The 22,379-nt window shown below is 40.2% G+C and overlaps 1 protein-coding gene across 1 annotated transcript in view; it reads left to right on the top strand.

The window, feature by feature from the left end:
• Window positions 1-22,379, top strand: part of BPNT2 (3'(2'), 5'-bisphosphate nucleotidase 2) — a 23,071-nt gene extending 692 nt beyond the window's left edge. Inside the window, exons 2-5 of the mRNA XM_075085068.1 lie at window positions 14,356-14,515; window positions 15,255-15,350; window positions 17,048-17,209; window positions 18,642-22,379. Coding sequence (XP_074941169.1) covers window positions 14,356-14,515; window positions 15,255-15,350; window positions 17,048-17,209; window positions 18,642-18,913 — 690 coding nt within the window. The 3' untranslated portion in view covers window positions 18,914-22,379. The remainder of the gene's footprint in view (window positions 1-14,355; window positions 14,516-15,254; window positions 15,351-17,047; window positions 17,210-18,641) is intronic.

The following is a 22,379-nucleotide window of genomic DNA, read 5'->3' as shown; positions in this document are numbered from 1 at the left end:
GTGTCGCCGCTCCGTTTTGTAACCGCCGGCGGGAGATAGTACCCTTTCGCACAAAGTGCCTGGCGTCTCTCCTTCCCCTCTCGCTGAGTTCGTGGCAGTGCCACCTCACGCTTGTGGCCGTGGGTGTTGGGTTGCGGGGGGATGGGGCTGGGTCGTGGGTAAGCAAAGCCAGGCGAGGTGAAACTGTGCCTTTGTAAGTATATGGGTGTGGGGGGGACCACCCAGTCTAACCATTGTGAATTATCCTCTCTCTGGTTAAGGATAAAGGTAATTTCGTAGCGCCGATTCTGCATGTGTTTATGATGCTGAGGCTAGCAATGCTTTTATTTTTTTAAATTGTCTTTCCTGTCTGAAGTTACAGGTTGAGCCAGGAACAAGGAGAAGGGATTGAGAATTTGAGGTTTAGGAATGTAGTGTTAACAATATCTGAGTTTTTAGCCCTTGTGACTTTGGGACAGCAGATAAGCTAACAGCCATGTCATGTTATGGATCACTGCCGACGTGGGCGAAATGAATTTACTTTTCTGTCAGAAGTGTACACCTCCCTCTGCTCTTATTTGCCTCCTAAATCTGTGCCTAGCGCTTGAGGTTGCAACCAGACCAGAACCATGCTTTGAGGCCTTTTTGGCTGTCGTTGGTTTTGTTTCCACTTTTGCTTTAGTAAACGTGAACTTTTCTCTGGTCTCTTGGTGTTAAGTTTCTTAGCTTTTTACAGTCACTTGGAACAGATAAGAGAAAGTTGGATTTCAAAGGTGATGATTGCATTCTTTTTCCTGGGCAGGTTGAGAGACAAAGTATTGTAGTTAAGTTTATTTTTTGGTTAAGGTTAGTTATTACTCAATGAATTTTCAGTGGCTGTTACAGAAGTTCCTCAGAGTAGGTGGGGGGGTGTTGTGTTTTTTTTTTTTTTTTTTAAAGTGTCTTAGGGAGCCCACTGAATATGAAATCTAAAGGAAACACTGAATTCTTACATATCAGAAGAAAGCTTGGTATGTGATTAATCTTCCTCAGAATATAACCCTCATAATATTTGTTAAGGTTGCTGGATTGTCAGTCAATGGCAAGCTACCTTCGCAGGCCCTACATTAAAGGAAGAAAAAGTATTGTCCCTAGTTCTTTTTTGCTATTCAGTGGCCTTGGGGAGCTTGGCGTTACAGCATACCTGTATCGCTGCCTGAAACCTTTACGCTCTCTCCCCTTCCATGGATGGAGGGACTTTATTAGTTTAGATATAGGAGTTGTCTGTGCATCTGGAGAAGGCTGGGGGTTCAGTTTGGGCTTGAAGAGCTTAGTGAACTGTATGGCCTGCTCCATGCCTGTGGTCACGTGCATAAACCATGCTCCAGTGCCGGGGATTCATAGCAGTGGAAGTCTGACATGTGCATCTTCCTCTCAGAGGGTGTTAACTTCAAATGTCTACTTGTAAAAAAACTTCAGTATTCCTTTTTATTTTCGTTACAGTTGATTTGTGCTGCTAGTCTTTAAAAATAGATGGTACTTTCTGAAGTGCAGATGTGTTCTCAAACACATTGTGAAGACAAAAATATGTGTGGACACCTGTGGAACTGGAGAAAAAATCAGGCATATGTAATTTTTTTCCTTTTCTTTTTTTCCCTCTCCCACTCCCCTTTAGAATGAGCTTGAACATTGGGGATGACTGGGAAGAGTCTGTCTGACAAATCTTTCAGCAGATCTACAGTTATTCAATCTGACAGATCAGCTCTGGGATACTTAGTATTCTGAGTATATGGTCTGGATAAAAACAGTTTATCTCATGTGGTGTTTAAAAAATATCCACTAAGCTGTATATACTGTTAAGACATGCCATCTCTTAGTCTATACTGTCATGAAGGTGTATCATACACATTTGTCCAAACCAAACTGAAACTTTGTTTTACTATATACATGTGGCACTATACGGTTCTCAGGTGTGAAGACAAGGTCTCCTGTTGATCTGCAAATCCTTCTGTGTACCTTCAGCACAACACATCAAAAACTGCTACTGTTTCATAGAACAGACCTGCTGCAGTTTCAGTGTGAATATGAGGATTACAGAGGATTTCCTGAGACACCTTTCATGTGAGGCAGTACAAGTCTGCATCTTGTAAGAAGCATCACACTTTATACCTCTAGTCTTATCCCTGTGTACAGAGGGATGCTCCACAATAAAAAAACATGGCTGAGGTCAAATAAAACCTCTCTTTTCTTGATAGAGAGGATCCTGCTACCAAAAGATGTCAAACAACAATTCTAAGAGTAAATGTATGCAGAATGCTGATTTACTCACATTGTAGAGTCTTTAAGCCTAGTAGGGGTACCTCAACATTTAAATTGGTGCCAAATGCTGCAGCCAGGAAAAAAAAACAAACCGGCACAAAAGCTGGGTGCCAAAATATGCCTATAATGTAAAGGAAATAATCCATTAAATATCCTCTAAGAATAGCTATGGCTTCCCAATGTTTAAATATAAACAGGGAGAGAAGTCATTTGCCTGAAATAAATTTAAGTCAGTGAGCAGCCCCTGGATTCCCTGTATTGTGTTGCTGGACAAAATAAGGGGGACCATGCAAACGGTCTGTCTGAAGCAGATCTCTTAAGGTGTGATTATTAAGAGAAGATGCAAGAGTTAGGTTACCCACTTGCGGAAGCTGAAATAAATCTGGAAAGAGTCTTTCAATCCTGACAGTTGTGATTTATAAAAAAGCTTTCAAAATCTGAGAGGAGGAAGAGAGGGAAAAAAACCCAAAATGTTTTGCTTCTGTCTTTCAATTTAAGTAAAGGTATTGTCTGTACAGAGGAAGAGTAACTCCACTGCTTACATCACCTGCTCTATTTGATATAAATAGATGCATTTGCATCAGTTCAAGACTTCTCACAGCTAGGTTAGGTAAGACCAAAGAGGAGCAGATCAGTTCTGTTTTAGCACTGTGTAGTAGTTTGAATGGTGTTGAGTATTATTGCTATATCCCTCAGAAATAGGCGTGAGAAAGATAGGTGAGGAAGGGGCAACTCAGTTGTTTCTAACTCTGATACTACCCAGTGTTGTCTGATCACATTCAACATCAAGCAATGAATATTTGCACACATCTTCTATGAAGTAAGTTTGTGCAGCTGATTTTTAAAACACATTTTGTGCTAAAATGTATGCAGTGGTTTCTCTTGATAAATTCCTCAACTGCAGTTACAGGCAGTGTTTTACTGCTCCTGCACTCTTTGTTTGTCCATCTGTTTGTTTGTCATGCTGAGAACAAGTTAAAGCTCTGATCCAGCTATAATCACCCCTGCTGCTCCTTTTCATTTTTTTTATTTATCTTTTGTGGGTTACTTCACTGTTTTCCTGCTTGGTTCTCCGTGCAACCCCATTTATTCTTTGTGCTAGCACAGTGGTGGTGTGATAAGAAGGACTGGGATGGGAGTCAGGTGAAGGGGGTTAAGGAGATGCTTGAGCCAGCCCTGCTGCTGGGTGGAGATGGGACTGGGGGAGCAGGGTTTCCAAATCTGGTTAGGGACTGGCCAGAAACAGTGGTATGTTCTGCCCAAAAGAGCTTCTCTGTTTGAAGAGATGATCTTGTGATACCGGGGCTTCAGCAGCATTACTTGGTAAAAGAGTTTCTCTCTTAGCGCCATTCATTCAGGTCTTTCCTTTTTCTAACACCGCTTGTCCAGGGGTCAGTGTCAGGAACCTGATATCTGAATGTATCCAAGGTAAAAACGTAAATTAAAGATAATTTAAGAATACCCTGGTTCACTTCACATTATGGCCCTAACAACAGCCTGTGTCAGCACATCTGAAGGAGCAGCCCTACTTGCTCACAAAGGCAGGAGTGATTGACAGAGAAAGATGTGTTCCTTAAACTAGCACTTTGGCCAAAGTCCCTCTGTCCTCTGACTATGAAAAAGCCAATTTAAAGTGACTCACACAATTCTGCTATTTTGCTTCTGTACTGTACTAGTGTTATTTTTACAGGATGCAGACTTCAGTCTTATTTGTCAGAATGAATTATGCCCTATACTCTCATTTTCAGCTGTTTGGGCTTATTTTTGACCAGTGCATTAATTTATGTTCTATAGTTGCACCAGCTATAGGTCTTGTTTTCTAGTGTAAATACCAAATAGAGAAATATCCTGTGTTTCTTCTTCCCTCTTTTTTTTAAATTTTTTATTGTGACTGTGATGGAAACGAAGTCTTCCTCTGTTCCAGTCTTTTTCTTCAAGCATCCTCTTATTAGTCTTGCCACTGCCCTGAATCCAAACGTTCTTCTATCTCTTTCCCAGTTAAGGCAGATGATAAATACTTCATTTCAAGTTTGTGCATGATAATGCTGGAATCGGGCATCAGTGTTTGAAATGGAAAGTTAAGAACATGTCAGTTTTAATGCTATTTTCTTCTAAATTCCATTTTCTGAAGATTAATGTCTCTGCTCCTTTTTGCATCAAGCTATTTGAAGTACTTTCTAGGTTTAAACCTGCTGTTTACAAGCTTCTGACCACAGTGCCAACTATCATGCTTAAAAAACCTGGAATTTCATCTGAGGTGGCAAGCTCTGCATTTGATACTGATTCCATGGGAAAGGTAGATACGTTAAAGAAGGAGGTTTAAAATACAAAACGCTACTTAAACTTCAGAAGGATTTCAGTGCTTTGCTGCATAAGTTTAGTAATTTGTTTGTCTCTTCATGTTGGGAGAATTGCTTCCTCAGGTCTTAGGGTTTTTAACAAAATTGTTCTGACCCAGATGATTTTAGCAACTGCCAACAGGTTTCTAAGTAAAGCAAGAAGCGTGAATGCTAATTGAAATATCATTAATAGGTGTTGTCTGGAGATGTGTCTCTTAACATGGTTTTTAACTGATGCTAGATGACTTACGCTGGCTCTCTACCTAAAATGAAATTAAAGCCTGTAACTTCATGGTAATGAGTTCTGTGATTATCTTTTCAGATGTAATTGCAAGTAGTTCATTTGGCTTGTGTGTATACCGGGGGTGTTTAATCTGTCAGCTGAGCATCTGAAGATTTTAATTTCTTAGTAGTGTAGCCACTCACAAACAGCGCAAATTTTCTTAGTGTTATTTATTGTATTGGTAGACTTCTAATCTGGCCTTATTTGGCTGTTTTCTTAAAATGAATAGTGTTGCAACTCTCGTGCCAAGCTAGTCATCCCTTTCTCTCTGCGAGACTTGCATCTGTACAGAGCTGTAATGGAGAAGTTTGCCATCTACTGCAACAATTTGTGAGCTAATGTCTTTATTACTTTTACTGGTTTTAAATTCTGGCTGTTTCAACAGATTACTAGTGTAAACTGTGTGAATTCTGTGATCTGTGCTGATTCCCTCTGTTGCATTGTTGTTGTTTTCACCATCTTGTATTATCATAAGTCAGTAGAAGCAGAGTTGTCATCTGATACCTCTTTACCGTTTGTGAAAACCTGTTTGTTTCACGCTGCTTCCTGCTGGCTTAATGATCAAAGCCATATAACGAGGTTTCATAAGTGCTAATCAAGCTTTTTGACATTTAGGCTTGTCCGTATTCTTTGCACATCCTGTCATCTTGTTCCTGCATGAAGTGACTTCTTGTTGTCCTTAAAAATAAATGAAGATGTAGCTGATGGTAGAGGAGAGCTTCTGTCTGTCTGGACTTCCGTGCCTTGAAAAATGAATGCCTCCTTTACCTGTGTTGTGGCATTATTATAGAAGTGTTGTTTTCACTTCAAATGAATGACAACATGTGACCAGTGGTTTTTATACCTTTTATTATTTTATATATTAATTTTATACCTTACACATTTGTATACAACTATATTTTATATATTTATTATAATTTATTACCTTATAACAAGCTATTTATATAGAGGACCACATGATTCAGCAAGGTCCTCTCCATCCTTTTGTAACAAAATCTTCTGTAACTCTTTCTAAATTAGACCCTAGCAAAAGGAACCTTTTTGAAAGGCATGAAGATCACTTGTAAAAGCTCATTTTTTGCTCTCTAATATGTTGTGGTAATCTAAGGAGGAAAAGAACCCTTTCAAAAGGGAGCAGCTGGCTTGAAAAATGTCAGCGTGTTGGATAAAACCAGAATTTTTGACTCTGCTGGCAAGGCTACTATTCAAATTGTTTAAAGCTGAAAGGCATTTGAAACTTAAACAGGGAAGTGATATTCTGATTTCTGAGATTGCATTCTTTTCAGGGTCAAGTAACATAAGCTTTCAGGAAGCAGCTTTTGTTCATGGTGAAAACTGCTACTTGCTGCCCCCAAATTCAAAAGTTGGAAGGGAGGCATCATGAGTGGCCCTGGCTGCAGGTGAACAAAGTCTTGGTGTGAATGTGAGTCCTTCCTCCTGTAGCAGATTTTGGAGCCCTGTTTCACGACCAAGGGTAAGATAGATACTTTCCTTGGTTGTTGGAAATAGGTGCTTTGACCATTTCTTGCTCTCCTGGAGAGTGCTCTCCTGTTGTGCATATTTGTACATCCTGACTTGTCGAGTGGATGTTCATGTTCAGAGGTTTTGGCATCTGATTCCTTCACAGAATTTGTGTATGTACAGATGCTGTGAGAAGATGAGACAGCTTTCACCTCTGATACATTTGAGGGAAAAACCAGAGAGAAGCTGAGCAAATGGAGGTAAAACTTGTAGTGTAGTGACTTGTAGTGTAGTGGGCATAAGGGCACGTCACTCTTCGGAGCAGTGTGATGGCAGTGGTTGGAGGGGTGGGGTGTGAGGTTTGGCCTGTAAGCAGGGGAAAGCCCAAAGGCTGCTCGTTGAACTGCTCTCTCCTGAGTTGTAACATCTCTGGAGCACAATCAAATAACAGCAAATAAAGTATGGTCCTGTGTAGCCAGCTGGTAATTCAATATGCCTTTCAAGGTGCTTAGCTGTGGGCATCCTCTTACTGGTTTCTCTGGACTTCGGGCCAGAGGGTACATATAGTGCTGATAGCATCTTCCACTGTCCATAGGGGACACCTCTCAGTCAGCCAGTAAGAAGGTATCAGAATCATTGTTGGTTTATTCTTTGTAAATGTTGGAATTTACTTATTTACTTCTGTCCCTCTGCTCCTTTCCTTCATCTTCTGTCACAGGAATACAAATCATGGAATCATTATGGTTGGAAAAGACCTCTAAGATCATTAAGTCCAAGCATCAACCCACTATAACCATACCTCCTAAAACATGTCCTGAAGTGCCATTTTACATGTTTTTTGAACACCTCCAGGGATGGTGACTCCCCCACCTCTCTGGGCAGCCTCTTCCAATGACTGACCACTCCCTCAGTAAAGAAATTTTTCCAACCTAAACCTCCCCGATGCAACTCGAGGCCATTTCCTCTTGTACTATCACTCTTTACTTGAGAGAAGAGACCAACACCCACCTCGCTACAACCTCCTTTCAGGTAGTTGTAGAGAGTGATAAGATCTCCCCTCAGCCTCCTCTTCTCCAGACTAAACAACCCCAGGTCTCCCCTCAGTCACTCCTCATAAGACTTGTTCTCTAGACCCTTCACCAGCTTTGTTGCCTTTCTCTGGACACGCTCCAGCACCTCAATGTCCTTCTTTTAGTGAATGGGACAAAGCTGAACACAGTGTTCAAGGTGTGGCCTCACCAGTGCTGAGTACAGGGGCACGATCACTTCCCTGCTCCTGCTGGCCTCACTATTCCTGATACAAGCCAGGATGCTGTTGGCTGCCTTGGCCACCTGGGCACACTGCTGGCTCATGTTCAGCTGGCTGTCTACCAAAACCCTCAGGACCTTTTCCTCCAGGTAACTTTCCAGCCACTCTTCCCCAAGCCTGTAGCATTGCATGGGGTTGTGACCCAAGCGCAGGACCTGACGATTAGCCTTGTTAAACCTTGTACAGTTGACCTTGGCCCATTGATCCAGCCTGTCCAGATCTCTCTGCAGAACCTTCCTACCCTCGAGCAGATCAACACTCCTGGTGTCATCTGCAAACTTACTGAGGGTGCATTTGATCCCCTCATTTAGATCATTGATAAAGATATTAAACAGAACTGGCCCCAAAACTGAACTCTGGGAAACCCTGTGTGTAATCGGCTGCCAGCTGGATTTAGCTCTGTTCACCACAACTCTCTGGGCTCGGCCATCCAGCCAGTTTTTTACCCAGCAAAGAGTACACCTGTCTCAGCCATGAGCCTCCTGCCTCTCTGGGAGGATGCTTTGGGAGACAGTGTCAAAGGCTTTGCTAAAGTCTGGGTAGACAACATCCACAGCGTTTCCCTCATCCACTGGGTGGGTCACTTGGGCAAATGGCAAAGTTAAGTTTGAATCCTGGGCATGCATAATGCTTACGTTGCAGAATCACTGGTTAAGTGGCTGTGTATGTCATGCAGAGTTAGTGCCTTAACAAGACAGAAGAACAAAGTAAAACATCTATTAATATTTTACTGACATTCCCCTTTGCATGATATTTTGTCTGGGGCTCCAGGCTTTTAATTTTTATGGTCCCATTCAAATCAATAGAATTATCCATTGAATTTGTAGAAATGTTTGGGTTGGAAGGGACCTTTAAAGGTCATCTAGCCCAAACCGCCTGCAATGAGCAGGGACATCTTCACCTAGATCAGATTGCTCAGAGCCCCATGCAACCTGGCCTTGAATATTTCCCTGGATGGGGCATCTACCACCTCTCTGGGCAACCTGTTCCAATCTCTTTTCTTGAAATGTATTACATGGAATAATCTTCTGAGTAGTGAATATTATCTGTTGTTGTTACCTAAACTGTGGGTCTTTTTTGTTTTGTTGTATTGGTTTTACCATGAATAGCTTAAATAGTATTTCTTCTTTATGGTATAGGTAAGATAGTATTTGTGGCGTTCTTGTTTTGTTTTCTATTCTAATAAAACGGCACTGAGATTTGGATTGCAGAGGACTTAATTATCAGATGGGGATATTGACATTCTCAGGAATAAAGAGCTGTGCTACCTCATCTTTCCTGAAGCTATTGGATTATTTGCATATTAAAATACAAAATGAGTATTTGGGATGGATAAGGATGTGTGGGAGCAGGGGGAGTAAAAATTTAAATAAAATTCATGTGCAACCAAACACTTTCCAAGCATTGCATTTTCATGTACTGAAGTTTATTTTAAAAATATGTATTTGAACAGAAATTTCTAATAAATTTCTGTAGCATATATTTTTTCAGTTTAATTTATCTTTAATGGGTGAATTCAAAGGCAAAACTACAACTGTGTCCTACTCTTTCAAACCAGGAAAAAACCTGAATGATCACCTTGCCACAGAGAACTATCTAGTGTTCAGCTAGTTTGTTGGGTTCTAAGTTGCCACATAGACATCATGAAGTGCTGATAGGGGTTAGCCCAACGCAGAACAACGAGTCACTGTGAGGTTCCCTGAAGTCTTTTTGTGGTGAGGACTGTTGGCTGTTTGTTCAGAGCACTGCATTTATCCACATGTGTTTGTAGTATACTGCTGAGTTGCTTTCTGTGTCCCTGAGCAGATCTAAATTCCAATCACCAACATGCCGGAGGAGAGTGTTTTCTGTGCAGCGGGTTACTGAAGGCTGGGAACACGTGTGTGTTTCAGAAGGCACACTGTGGGTTGATCCCAGCGTTGCCATTTGACTTCTGCTGCTGCCTCCCACGAGCAGCATCCCTCATCCATTATGGGATTCCTCCATCTCACAGACTCACTTTGAGGAAGCTCTGCGCTTGCAAGATGCAGCCAGACTGCCTTGTTTATAAAGTAATTTTTTTTGTTGACCTTTCAGCAGTAGTCTGTTCACTGATTTACATATATTTTATTAAATCTCCATGTTTGATGCAGTTCTTTGTGAGGAGGACTTTTCCCACAGGCATAACTCAGGAAGATTGCTGAAATGTAGTTAAGTTCAGTGTTGGTGGGCAGCTTACAGAACTTCCTGAGATGGGCTTTTACAACTACTAGGTGGCTAACCCCAAATAGCTGTTTATTTCTGTCTTCTGCTTGCTGTCTCAAGTTCTTGTATGACGGGTTGCTATCTAAATCTGACAAGTAGGCAAAGTTACGTATATGGTAGCAAGCATGCAAACTTTATAATTATTTACACTAACGTAGCAGTTTCATTGACTCAGACTGTCTTGCTGGAACAAGCTGAAACATTTGGTGTTGTGATTGTCTTTCTACCATAGCTGCTCCTAATTTCTGAGTGAAGACTTGGGAATTCAGTCAACTATATACCTATATCACTGCAGAAAAGCTTGAAATGTAAGGCCTCTGGAAGCTTCCAGGAAATGAGAATGACAAGTAGGAATGGAGTACTAATCGTATCAATAAAAAGGCATGTTTTCTGGGTATATTCTCATGCATTTAAAAAAAAAGGGGGGGGGGGAGTAGTTCCCAGCATTAAGGGTTGGTGATTCTCTCTCAGGCAACTATGTCTTGCAAAACCTAGAATGTAGCTTCCTAACAGTAAAGAAATATGATAACTGCATGTGGTGGAATGGCTGTGAATTTCTACTTGAACTCTGACTTGTGGAGTATTCAGCCAAGGCTACACAGTAAATGGTCATATGAATGGAAGAACTAGTGACCCAGTTGATTTTTTTTTTCCTGTTGTTGGTTAGTTTTTGTTTGGTTTGTTTTTTTCCCCTCTGGATGGCTCTGCAACCTCATCACTATTACCTTTTTTCCCCCTTTTTTTTTTTTTATGGCAGACTAATCACAGCTGTTGGGAGAGTTTCCTCACAAGCATTATAAATGCTGCAGCATCATGGCCACTGCTACAAAATTTGAACCAGTAGGAAGTCTTTATCTGAAAAGAATACCTTTCAGATAGTTTCAGTCTTTTAAATTTAGCATAGTGTAACAACAGGTTTAACAAGATATTCTTCCTTTTGAGGATTGGCTCCAGCCCTTTTACTTTCTGGAGGCCTCTTCCTTCTGTTGAGGAAATGTGGTTTGTTGGGTGGGTTTGTTTTTTTTTTTGTGGTGCTGCGTAACTTGCTGTAGTGGAACTTAAAACTGCCCAGGGGCTGTGTTGAGGCTGCCAAGTCTGTGGGACTAGTCATCTTGACTTTGCAGGACTATCTTCCCTAGGGGAAAACACAATCATGGAGTTTATTGTACAATGACAGATGTTTAATTTGTAAATATCACAGCAACTTCAAGGACTCTGTGTTTGACATACAGTGCTTCAAATGTCGGTTTTATGTGAGAAGATGGCTATGATGTATGGCTGGAGTTGTTGCAGTTCTGTATGCTTGCTTTCTTTGAAATTTCTTGGAGAAGATGGCCCTTAACCCTTTGCTAATAATGTTACAGTTGAGGTATGTGATGTCTTTTCTTGTCATTATATGAACTATGTAAAAATCCTGGTGATACCAAGTCTGTACCATTCAACTGTAGTCTTTTTATTTTCATTGTCTTTCAATGCCACTTGCCTGCAACAGCTGTAATAACAAGTAGTTCTATTCAGAGGGGTTTTATTTGCTCTAGCAGTCAGATATCTGAACTAGCAGTCTCATCTCCATGTGTAGCAAGTAAAGGGAAGGTAGTGCTTCTAGGTTGTAGACACATTGTATCTCATGTGCGCCTTCTGTTTTGCCTTGACTGGACATCTGTCAGTTTGGCATCCCTTTAGAATTATATTAGAGGAAGCCACCTTTAAAGTTAGCAAGAATAAACAAAGCTTGTGTTCCTAATATTCTGAAATGTCCTAAAAGTCCAGATTGGTTACACTCCTCTTCAGACATATAACAACTGATGCATTGATGCCATAAGCGTCATTGTTCTACTGAGTAATTAGCAACACAGTGCATTTCTGAAGGGTTCACACAGGCTGAAGCTTGAAAGGCACAGTAGCAATTATTTCCTTTTTTTTTTTTTTCCCCCGGCAGTAGAAGGAGCGTAGAAATACTACTCTCCTAATGTGACTGAGGTGCTAAAAGTAAATGGGATGAACTTGTCTAAATTCCTGTTAGCACTACTTACGTCCATGTGCATTACAGTTCCATAAATCATGTTTGGAGTGGTAGTAAGCTGGTATGGATGGGTTAAGGCAGGTTGATCCATATTTCCCCAGTAGTTCTTCCTGCCAGGTTATGTGATGTTTTGTAACATGAGAAATCGGTACATACAGTGTTTTGTGATAACTGCATCTGTTGTGATCCAAAAATACCTTGCTACTGCAGACACCATAACATTGTATTGGTTTTGCAGAATATTCATCCATTCAACAGACTGGGACTGTGTGCTCTGCTACTGGACCAAACTGTTCAGCATACTGAAATGCCCTCTGGTCCAGAATAATATTCATTAGGCTAGGCAGCAAGTGACAATAGGCTTAAATGTTACCTTTGCTGTTTATAAATGTTCTTCATGAGCTGCCTTAGGTCCTTAGCCAAACCTAACCTAAAGATAGGGAATGTTATTTACCTGTTTATAAAATAACATTAATCTGACAGTTGTGTAATGGTTACATCCAGTTGAGCTGCTTAAATTGCTAGTTGTACCTCAGTTCCAGAAGCAGGAGTATATACTAGGATTCCTACTCCCCCAAGTCATACCATACCATAGTCTGCAAAATATTTGTTGGTAAAATATCTGTACATTTCAGTCTGCATCTACTGATCTGTATAAATGGGATATTAGACACCTATTATATATATCTGTATACTGCATGATTCTCCAAAGTCAAATATTCACAGAATCACAGAATGGCAGGGGTTGGAAGGGACCTCTGGAGATCATCTTGTCCAACCCCCCTGCTTGAGCAGGCACACCTAGAGCAGGGGGCACAGGAATGTGTCCAGGTGGGTTTTGAAGGTCTCCAGGGAAGGAGACTCCACAACCTCCCTCGGCAGCCTGTGCCACTGCTCTGTCACTCTCAAGGAAAGAAGTTTCTCCTCATATTCAGGTGGAAACTCCTGTGTTCCAGCTTGTGCCCATTGCCCCTTGTCCTGTTGTTGGGCACCACTGAAAAGAGTCTGGCCCCATCCTTCTTGAACTGGGGTGCCCAGAACTGGACACAGTCCTTCACATGTGGCCTCACCAGGGCAGAGTAGAGGGGGAGGATAACCTCCCTTGACCTGCTGGCCACACACCTTTTAATGCACCCCAGGTACTGTTGGCCTTCTTGGCCACAAGGGAACAGTGCTGGCTCATGGTCAGCTTGTTGTCCGTCAGCTCTCCCAGGGTTGTCTTAGCAGAGCTGCTTTCTAGCAGGTTGTCCCCCAACCTGTACCGGTGCATGGGATTGTTCCTCCTCAGGTGTAGGTCCTTAAACTTGCTTTTGTTGAATTTCATGAGGTTCCCCTCGGCCCAGCTCTCCAGCCTGTCCAGGTCTCGTTGGATGACAGCACAGCCTTCTGGCGTATCAGCCACTCCTCCCAGTTTTGTATCATCAGCGAACTTGCTGAGGGTACACTCTGTCCCTTCGTCCAGGTCATTGATGAATATGATGAACAGGACTGGACCTAGCACAGACCCCTGGGGAACACCGCTAGTTACAGGCCTCCAACCAGACTCTGCATCGTTGATCACAACCCTCTGAGCTCTGCCCTTCAGCCAGTTCTCAATCCACCTCACTGCCCACTCATCTGACCCACACTTCCTTGGCTTGTCTATGTGGGTATTATGGGAGACAGTGTGACAAGCCTTGCTGAAGTCAAGGTAAACAACATCCGCTGCTCTCCCTTCATCTCCCCAGCCAGGTATACCATCATAGGAGGCTATCAGGTTGGTCGAGCATGATCTCCTATTGGTTAATCTATGTTGACTACTTCTGATCACCTTCTTTTCCTCTACATGCCTGGAGATGACTTCCAGAATGAACAGCTCCATCACCTTTCTGGGGATGGAGGTGGGGCTGACTGGCTGATAGTTTCCCAGGTTGTCCTTCTTGCCCTTTTGAAGACTGGAGTGACATTGGCTACCCTGCAGTCCTCAGGCACCTCTCCTGTCCTCCGTGACCTTTCAAAGATGATGGAGAGTGGCATCTGCCAGCTCCCTCAGCACTTGTGGGTGCATTGCATCAGGGCCCGTGGATGTTCTGCTTATAGTCTTTGAAGCAACTGCATTTAACTTTTGATTTAAAAAAAACCTGCGATTCGTACTGTGAGAATGCTCAGTAGGAAGAGCTGCAGCCAAAGAAACAGCTTTGCTTCTGTCTTTGTTTCTTTTCTTGTGGTGTGGTTCACACTAAAAATCTGGATTGTGGTTTTCCATTGCTTGTTGCATCACGGTAATAGCTTGTGAGTTGCTAAAAAATGACTAATTCGTGCACTTTTAGCTGGAAGTGAAGGGGGAAAGAAAAACTATGAGCAAACCTGTAATTTTCCCGAACACCACAGTTACTGTATCTGGTAAGTTAATGCAACTACTTTTGTCATCTTATCATAGATAAACTCTGAAGAGCGTGTTGATACGGCTGATCAGGAGACAATCTCTTGGGACCGCAGTATTCCTGAAGACATAAAACAAAAAATACAGCCTAAAGAGGTTCCAGCAGAAAGTGTTACTGTCTGGATCGATCCGTTAGATGCTACGCAAGAATACACAGGTAGCTGATTCTTGTTGACAAATCATGTATGTAATTCTGGTGTCTGCCTTTTATACTGGATACAAAATAGTAAGTATTTAAGACGGCATCTCTTGTTAAAACGTATTACATCAAAGCTAGTGTGATTTAATTGAATGAACTGCATAATGAAATCTCTGTAGTTGTCAGACCGTTGCATTTACTTTTATATATACTACCTCTGAAATGACTTTGGTATTCCTCGCAAAAAAGCATGCATAGTTCAATCTCCCCCTTTTTCAAATATTTTAAGATGTCGCATAAGCAGTTCAAGGCAATCCAGCTGAAATCCTTGCTGATAAGTACTACAGAACAAACAGAAAAGTGGGGATTTTATTTTTTTTCAAATATTCCATTTATACAATCACCTTTTCTGGTGAATGTTCTTTGGTATTTGAATTATGAGCTTTGACCAATACAGGATAGGAGGTAGGGCAGAGAAGGGAGAATACAGGGGCACAGATTTCCATGAAAGTACATGCTGCATAAGACACAGCTGTTAGCATCTACTGAACAGGAAAAATTGCTGGGAAACTGAGAGTCTTTAAAATCTTTTGAAAACTGCAAGGTTACTTCAAGATACAACAAAGTTACATAATTGTAAGAGGGAGAATGTAGACTAGTCTTCAAAGAACAACATTTCTATAATGTCAGGTCTGCTTTCTTCTTCTGTTCTTGGCATCTGTCTGTAAACTTGCTCACTTTCTTGTTTTGCCCACAGAGGATCTTCGACAGTATGTCACAACAATGGTTTGCGTGGCTGTAAATGGTAAACCAGTAATAGGAGTGATACACAAGCCATTCTCAGCATATACAGGTACCTTTATGCCTTGACATACTTACAGCATCTTCAGTCACAGTGGTAGTTAAAATCTGATGTTTAAGAGTACATCTGTAGGTATAAATGAGAAAATAGTACCTGGGGCAAAAGAGTGCTGCTCTTCTGTGCTACAAAACCACATAGGAAAATGCTGCTCTTGTTTAACAAAAAAATGATGTGTTTAAAACAAACTAACTAACAATATGCTTAAGGATTAAAATCCCTTCAATCGGAGCGATAGCAAACCAAAGAAAGTGAAACCTACACGTACTGACCACTTTTGTGTGTGCTGGTAGTCTTTAGCAGAGGAGTACTTTTGTCATTCAACAGAAGGATTTGGGTCCATGATATTAAATCCAGGAGCTAGTGTTTATTCAGTGTGAACAACAAAGATAGATTAAAGATCTTAAAGGCAGCTGTTAGTATGTAACAGGCAAGACTGTCTAGCATAGCCTTATTGATTTTCTGACATGCTTTTTAATGCCACAACCCTGAACTAATTAATTCTTTAGTATTAATGATGTATCAGTGAGGATGGCTACAGGTTTGGCAATGTGTATGCACAGCTGAAAGCTTCAAAGAAGTTTTAGTATTTGCGCCTTACATACTATATATTTGAAGCAAGTATTTTTGTTCTCATTTTCCCCTAGACAATACTGACCTCTAGAGTTGTGAAGTTATGCAGTAGCTCTGGCACAGAAATTGAAATGGAATAAATATATTTTTTTAATTTGTTCTCTTTTGCCTACTGAACGCTCAATGTTTTGTGCTAAATATTTTACGGTCTTTAAATATAAACTTAATTTCCAGTTATTGAAGTATGTGCTATATTCCAATATACTTTAAGAATCATGGGGTTTTTTGGAACATATTTTTCTAAGTATAAACATCTATCTGAACAAATGGGGTTTAAGCACAGTAATTTTGAGAATTTATCTCCTCTAATAATAGCAAAGTGTGAAATGCTCACACATTGCATCAGATGAGATGCAATGAATTCTGTCATTCTGTGTGAAGAGTATTAATTTCCCAAGCTGGAAATACAAATATGTTGTGACTAGGATTGTTCCTAACACTGCCACACAAATGCAAAGCAATAAAGGGCAGTCAGCATTGCTGTTACACAGGATTCGGTCTGTTGCCATACAATCTGGCCCTCTACTGAGATGAAATTGCTGGTTAGTCTGCTAAGTAAATGTCAAATTAATGGTTAGTGCGTGCCACCTACCAAGCTTGGCTTTGAACCTCACGATGAAACAAGTGGGAGGTTGTATATTCTAAATCCAGTCCTCAGCATCGCTACCCTTCTGAACAAAATTACTCAATAACATTTTTGCTATCTGCTTTGAAGGGTAGTGGGGCTTTCCAGTTGCAAGTTCTGAATATTACTACTTGGGAATTTTCCCGCTTACTCTGTTTTTTTTGGAAGTATCACACAAGAATAGTCAGGCACGGGATAATGCCATATGCACATCAGTGTGCGTGTAGGGGCTATTTATCTTTCTCTTCTGCTTGTGTGCACATGTGGGCATTCAACCCTTCCTTCTGTCAGCCCTAACTTTCTGTTTTACAGTAGGGAGGGAAATTAAGTCAGAGGCATCAATTCCATTTTCTCAGATAAGAATCCTTTTATCTTTATACTTAACAGAGATTATCTTCTGTAAATCGTAGCAGAATTTGTGTTTCTCTTGTAGCCTGGGCAATGGTGGATGGCGGGTCAAACGTAAAAGCTCGTTCCTCCTACAATGAGAAAACTCCAAGGATCATTGTATCCCGCTCCCATGCAGGAAAAGTTGAGCAGGTTGCACGGCAGACGTTTGGAAATAAGACTGTGATAATCCCAGCTGGTGGAGCAGGTTTGGTTCCTTTTATTGCTCCTGAATGAACGGGATAGGCAAAAGGATATAACTGTGGCATCTCCTCTTTTTCCTCTTACCTTTTGTTCTTCATATCCCTAGAAGCAAGCACTTGACAATGGGGACACAGGTCTTCCTGTGTATAGAAACCTACATGCAAACTTAGTTCAGGCTTCAGGCTCTTCACCAGTTAGTATGTTAGTGAATCTAAACCTTGACCAGCAATGTTGTTGTGGTCCTTTCATTGAACACACTGATGTGCATCCACTGAAGGCACCGATGCCTCTGTGGAGGAATGACTGTTGTGTGACCAAATACTGAATCATAGAAGAGAATCAGTTGGTTGTGAGTTAACTAGTAGTATGTTTAATTAAACAATGTTTTAAGAAAAAAAAACAACAAAGTTTGGTACTATTTCTTGCATTTATGTCAAAAGAGAAAACCAGTGTCACTAAAGTCCATTTTTATCTGCTGCATATTCAGTCCAAAGAGGTCTTTAGCTTACTTCTTGTAACCTTACACAATATCCTTGTGCGTGTTACTGACAGAATGCAAATATGTGAGGCAGTAGCGTGAAGCAAGAGCTGTTTTAAAGTCTCAGAAAAGCCATGCAAAATTTGAGTTTTACAGAAATGTACCTTCCTGTGTCTTTAATATGGAAAGCTAGAGCTCCCTTACAAATTGTTTAGTCAAGAAGACCTTGCATAGGTTCTTGACAATTAATCTAAATAAGTTTTCTTGTGATAAAGAAAGTGAAAGTGTAACTAATTATAGTAGATCTTTTGCAGGGCTTGACTCTGTGTGAGAAGATACAGAAAGGAACAGTTTAATGAAACAAGGATATTGGTTGAACAGTTGAAAAATTGAAAAAATTCCATAAGAGTACTATTTTGAGCAATGACTTTGTACTGCATAATGTATGATGAAGGAGAATGCTGTGGGCTGAGTTGCTTTAATAAAGAGCGGTATATGCATCTTCCTTCTATTGTAATAAAAAGCAAGGGAAAAAAAGATAGGCTTCAGCATAATACAGAGGTTGAGAAATAAGTGAGTGAACCGAAGAGCAAAACTACATTTACATTTCTGGTCTTGTTCCTTTAAAGTATCTCTAGATAAGTTTATGTAGCATATTGGTAAAGACTGTTTAAAAATACTGTGTCCCAAATACCCAAGGCTTTAATTAGGGTGTAGTTGAAAAATCAGGGGTGGGGGAGCGGGGGTTCCTTTTTTCAAATTTTCTCTACAAATCAGAGGACAGACAAAGTTTATTGGTGCCTCCGCCATTTTACTGGATGGCGTGATATAATTAATGACATCACTTTCCTAAATCTTGTATGTGCATATTATTAACACTTACTAGTAGATTTATCCTTTGTGATGAATAGGAAAAATTAGCTTAACTTTTTTTTTTCCTTCTGCCCATTTGTTCTAGGTTATAAAGTGTTGGCCCTCCTTGACGTGGCTGAAAAAAATCAAGAAGAAGCTGATGTGTATATCCATGTCACCTACATTAAGAAGTGGGACATATGTGCTGGAAATGCAGTGTTGAGAGCATTGGGTGGCCATATGACTACCCTGACTGGTGAAGAAATTAGTTACACTGGCTCAGATGGCAATGAGGGAGGACTTATAGCCAGTATCAACATGAACCATAAAGCACTAATTGAAAAACTTCCAGATCTGGAAAAAACATCACATAAATAAACCTGGCTGATGGAGAAGTACAAGTCATGTTTCTGTAGCCTCCAAATGCTCTGCCTGAAGAAGCAGGTGTGAAAACCTACTGGGAAAGGTGCACAGCAAAGCAAAGCAGTTTGGTGTGGGTTTGGGGACTGTATCGTGCATTGGGTTTCTTCAGTGGTGGTATTTAAAAAAAGAATAAAATAATAATAATCAGAAGTAGGAAGGGGACTGACTGCCTCACACTTCAGTTTCCAAGTTTCATTTTTTTCAGACTGTTTTCATGCAGTTCTTATACTCAAGGTGCATACACAGTATATATTTGTGAACATAGGTGAACTAAAGAAAAATCCAAATTGATTCATAAAATAACCTAAGTAGTTTTCACAGGAATTTCTTGGAACCTTTTACATCTTGTTACTGTAGTTGTAGCATCTCCATAATGAATTAGGTAGGAAAAAAGGTTGATCTGTACAGACATCTGATAACTCTGTAAACAATTTAGCAGGAAACATGACCCTGTGTTCTGTATCCCCTGAACAGAAAGCACAAGAAGGTTGACGCAAATTTATATGCAGCAACAGTTTATCTTTGACAGCGTGGCACTCTTTCTGATTTTTAAGACAAAAAAAGAAAAGTTGTGTACTATTTTGACTTTTTTCCTGAAGATGTAAACCAGTTTAGTTCAGGTGGGTTGTGAATATCAATGTTTTGTTAATCAGTGTAATTATTTCCATATACATTTTAAAAAGAAGGCAACGTTTCCTTGTATAGTTTTTAACAGTTACTTCTTGTCCTTGATTTCTGCGTACAGTGTTGAAGGTGCATGCTGGATTTTTCTCTAATGTAGGACTTGTTCATCATTTGGTGCTTATGCCTATAGAAGCAGCCTCTTCATTCAGTACTTGTTTTTTTTATTTGTTTATTTCCGTTGGACAGAGTCATGTGGAATGAGTTCAACAGAAGTAGTAAGTTGATTGGTTGTTTCCATTTGTAACATGAGAGATAAACCAGCAATTTTTCTACAACCCCAGAAATAACTTTCTGTCTTTTTAGGTTAAGGCGCACTCTTTTCTGCAGAAAGCTCCTGGGCTCCAAACAGCTTGTGGTTCCTTGGTTTGTGGAAATTTACATAAAGAGAGACCGTTTGAACTTGAATCTGTTTAAGCAAGTTAGAAGAACATGTGGCACTTGTACTAAAGTACAGCAGGGTCTGCAAAACTTTACTGAAAAACATGCGTTGTCAGTCCAATATACGCAGAACAGAACATGGGCCCTTTGATATCAAATAATGATTTGTTGCACCTCTAAAATATTTAGACTTCTATCTGCAAAAATGTAACCATCTGTACTGTTGTTCTGTTGCACCCCCTGAAGGGCTTCAGAAGGTTAAAATATACCTGTTGCTTGAATTATCAGTAGATAAACTTCCCATGTCTCCTGAAGAAAGCTAAAATCCATAATACAGATGTTTTCTGTTCAAAGTTTATTTAGACAGCTTAGGCTGTCTAAACCAAATTCTTAATTACTTTCATTTTAACTTCTTTTATCATACCGCTGTTCTGATTATAAAGAGGTTTTTCTCTGTATGTCAGTAGTGGAGCATGTTTAGATACCTCTTAACTTCTGACTAATGTTCACATTTCCAAAAGACCTCCTCAGATGTCGCATAACTACAGATACGGACTTTTATTTGTAAACTTACTGGCAAAGTAGACTGAAGCTTAGTCCTACTAGCCTTTTGGTACGGGTAGTTTTTTTTAGATTACGGTTTTTCCAAAATTGACACTATTGCTGCTATTTGCAAATAGCTTTTACACATGTAGATAAAACACAAAGCAACTTAACTTCCAATTTTTAAGTCTAATAAACTACTATATGCTGTGACAAATGAGTGAGTATGCCCTTTTTGAAAAGGGGCTGATCTATTCTGAAAAACTTTTTGAGCTTCCAAACCTCAGTGAAGAATAAAAATCCAGATATTTATCAAGGCTTTAGTAATATCATACAAGAAGACTGCAGCTTTTCTTTTTTTCCTTCAGGCTGATTTAAATGACTTAAAGCCTAATAAAAATAAAAAAGCAGGTCTTTTGTTTATTAGTTAAAGAGCACAGATTAAAATTTAAATATGAGAAATAGCCATAGTTAGCCTAGTATAAAAATACAGTTGTGTCACAGAGGTTGAATGCACAATATTTAAATAGGCAATTAAGACAAAGCCTGTGGCAGGTTGTGGTTTTAGATTCGGGTTAAAATCATGTGTAATCCTACCTGGTGAAAATGTGACTGCTTTTGTTTTGGGTACAATTCTGTCACTTTCTTGCATAAGCTGTGATCAGACTTAGCTTCTGTATGAAAAATGTTAGGTATCATACAAGGGCTTACTTACATCTTAGCCGAAGGTATGGAACAGTAAACAGAAGTATTTGCCTATTTTTCCCTTGGGAAGGTAAGATACAAAGAAAAATTTCCTTCCTCCCAGATCCTGGCTAAAATACCTAGTCTTCCATTAGGAAGACATCTGCTTGTTTAGACCCACTTATATCCTGAATTGCTTTGCTGCAATGGATCACTGTGGTCAGTACCTTTCACAGTGGACCATTATTGTCCCGATCTCACTTCTTGTGAAGATGAAGAAAAGGTGAGCGTGAGGTTGCCTGGTTAGTTACTTGTGGCGCAGCCTGAGCTCATACAGCTTTCCCACAGCTAAGGCCTAAGGTGGCGCTTGAGGTCTCCCAGTCTAGGTTAAAGAGGAGCTGCTTTGGTATGAGAATAAGTAAGCACCTGGTGAATATCAGTTTCTGATGCTATTTTGCAATAAATGCAACTCTTGCGCAGACCAGCAAGTATTCGGAAGTGGTTGCTTAGTGCCCATGTGCCAGTGCACTTCGATATTTGTTTGTATAGTGTTAACACTCAGTATATCCTATTTCTTTGACTATGTTTGCACTCCGTTCTAAAACATTTTGCTGTTCTGGCTTTAAATATTTGTTTGGTCTCAGGTGTGTGGATGTGACTTAAGCTTATGCCCAGAGTGGTAGGATATCATACCATACCCATGTCTCACTGCTGGACTAGAACATGGTTATTTACATTCTAGGCATTGCCACGTAAAACTGTCATACAATTTTTAGGGATGCTACTTGAAACAATTGCACGGTGCAGGTAAGTCCTACAAAAGTATGTCTTTTCTAAAAATTTTAATTTAAAAAAATTCATGGTATCATTCTAGCTCCAAACAAGGGAAGTAAGAGAATGTATTGTTTTAGCATGGGTTTTCCAATGGTGGATATTTTGAGTGGTTATTATGATTAAGGTAACTGCAAGTGAAATTATTCTAAAGCTTGTATTTTCTCTTTTTCATTCTGCCAAAAATGGTGGTCAATAGCATAGATGATACCTTGTACTGTAGCAAGAGTCCTAACTTTCGTTCCTTGAATTAATGTTTTCTAAATAAATGGACACAGAAATAAAAGGGTTGAATATTATA

The sequence above is a fragment of the Phalacrocorax aristotelis genome, chromosome 2 (genome assembly GCF_949628215.1).
Source record: "Phalacrocorax aristotelis chromosome 2, bGulAri2.1, whole genome shotgun sequence".
NCBI lineage: Eukaryota > Metazoa > Chordata > Aves > Suliformes > Phalacrocoracidae > Phalacrocorax > Phalacrocorax aristotelis.
Note: the sequence above shows the minus strand (reverse complement) of the source record. Positions and strands in the feature narration are given on the sequence as shown.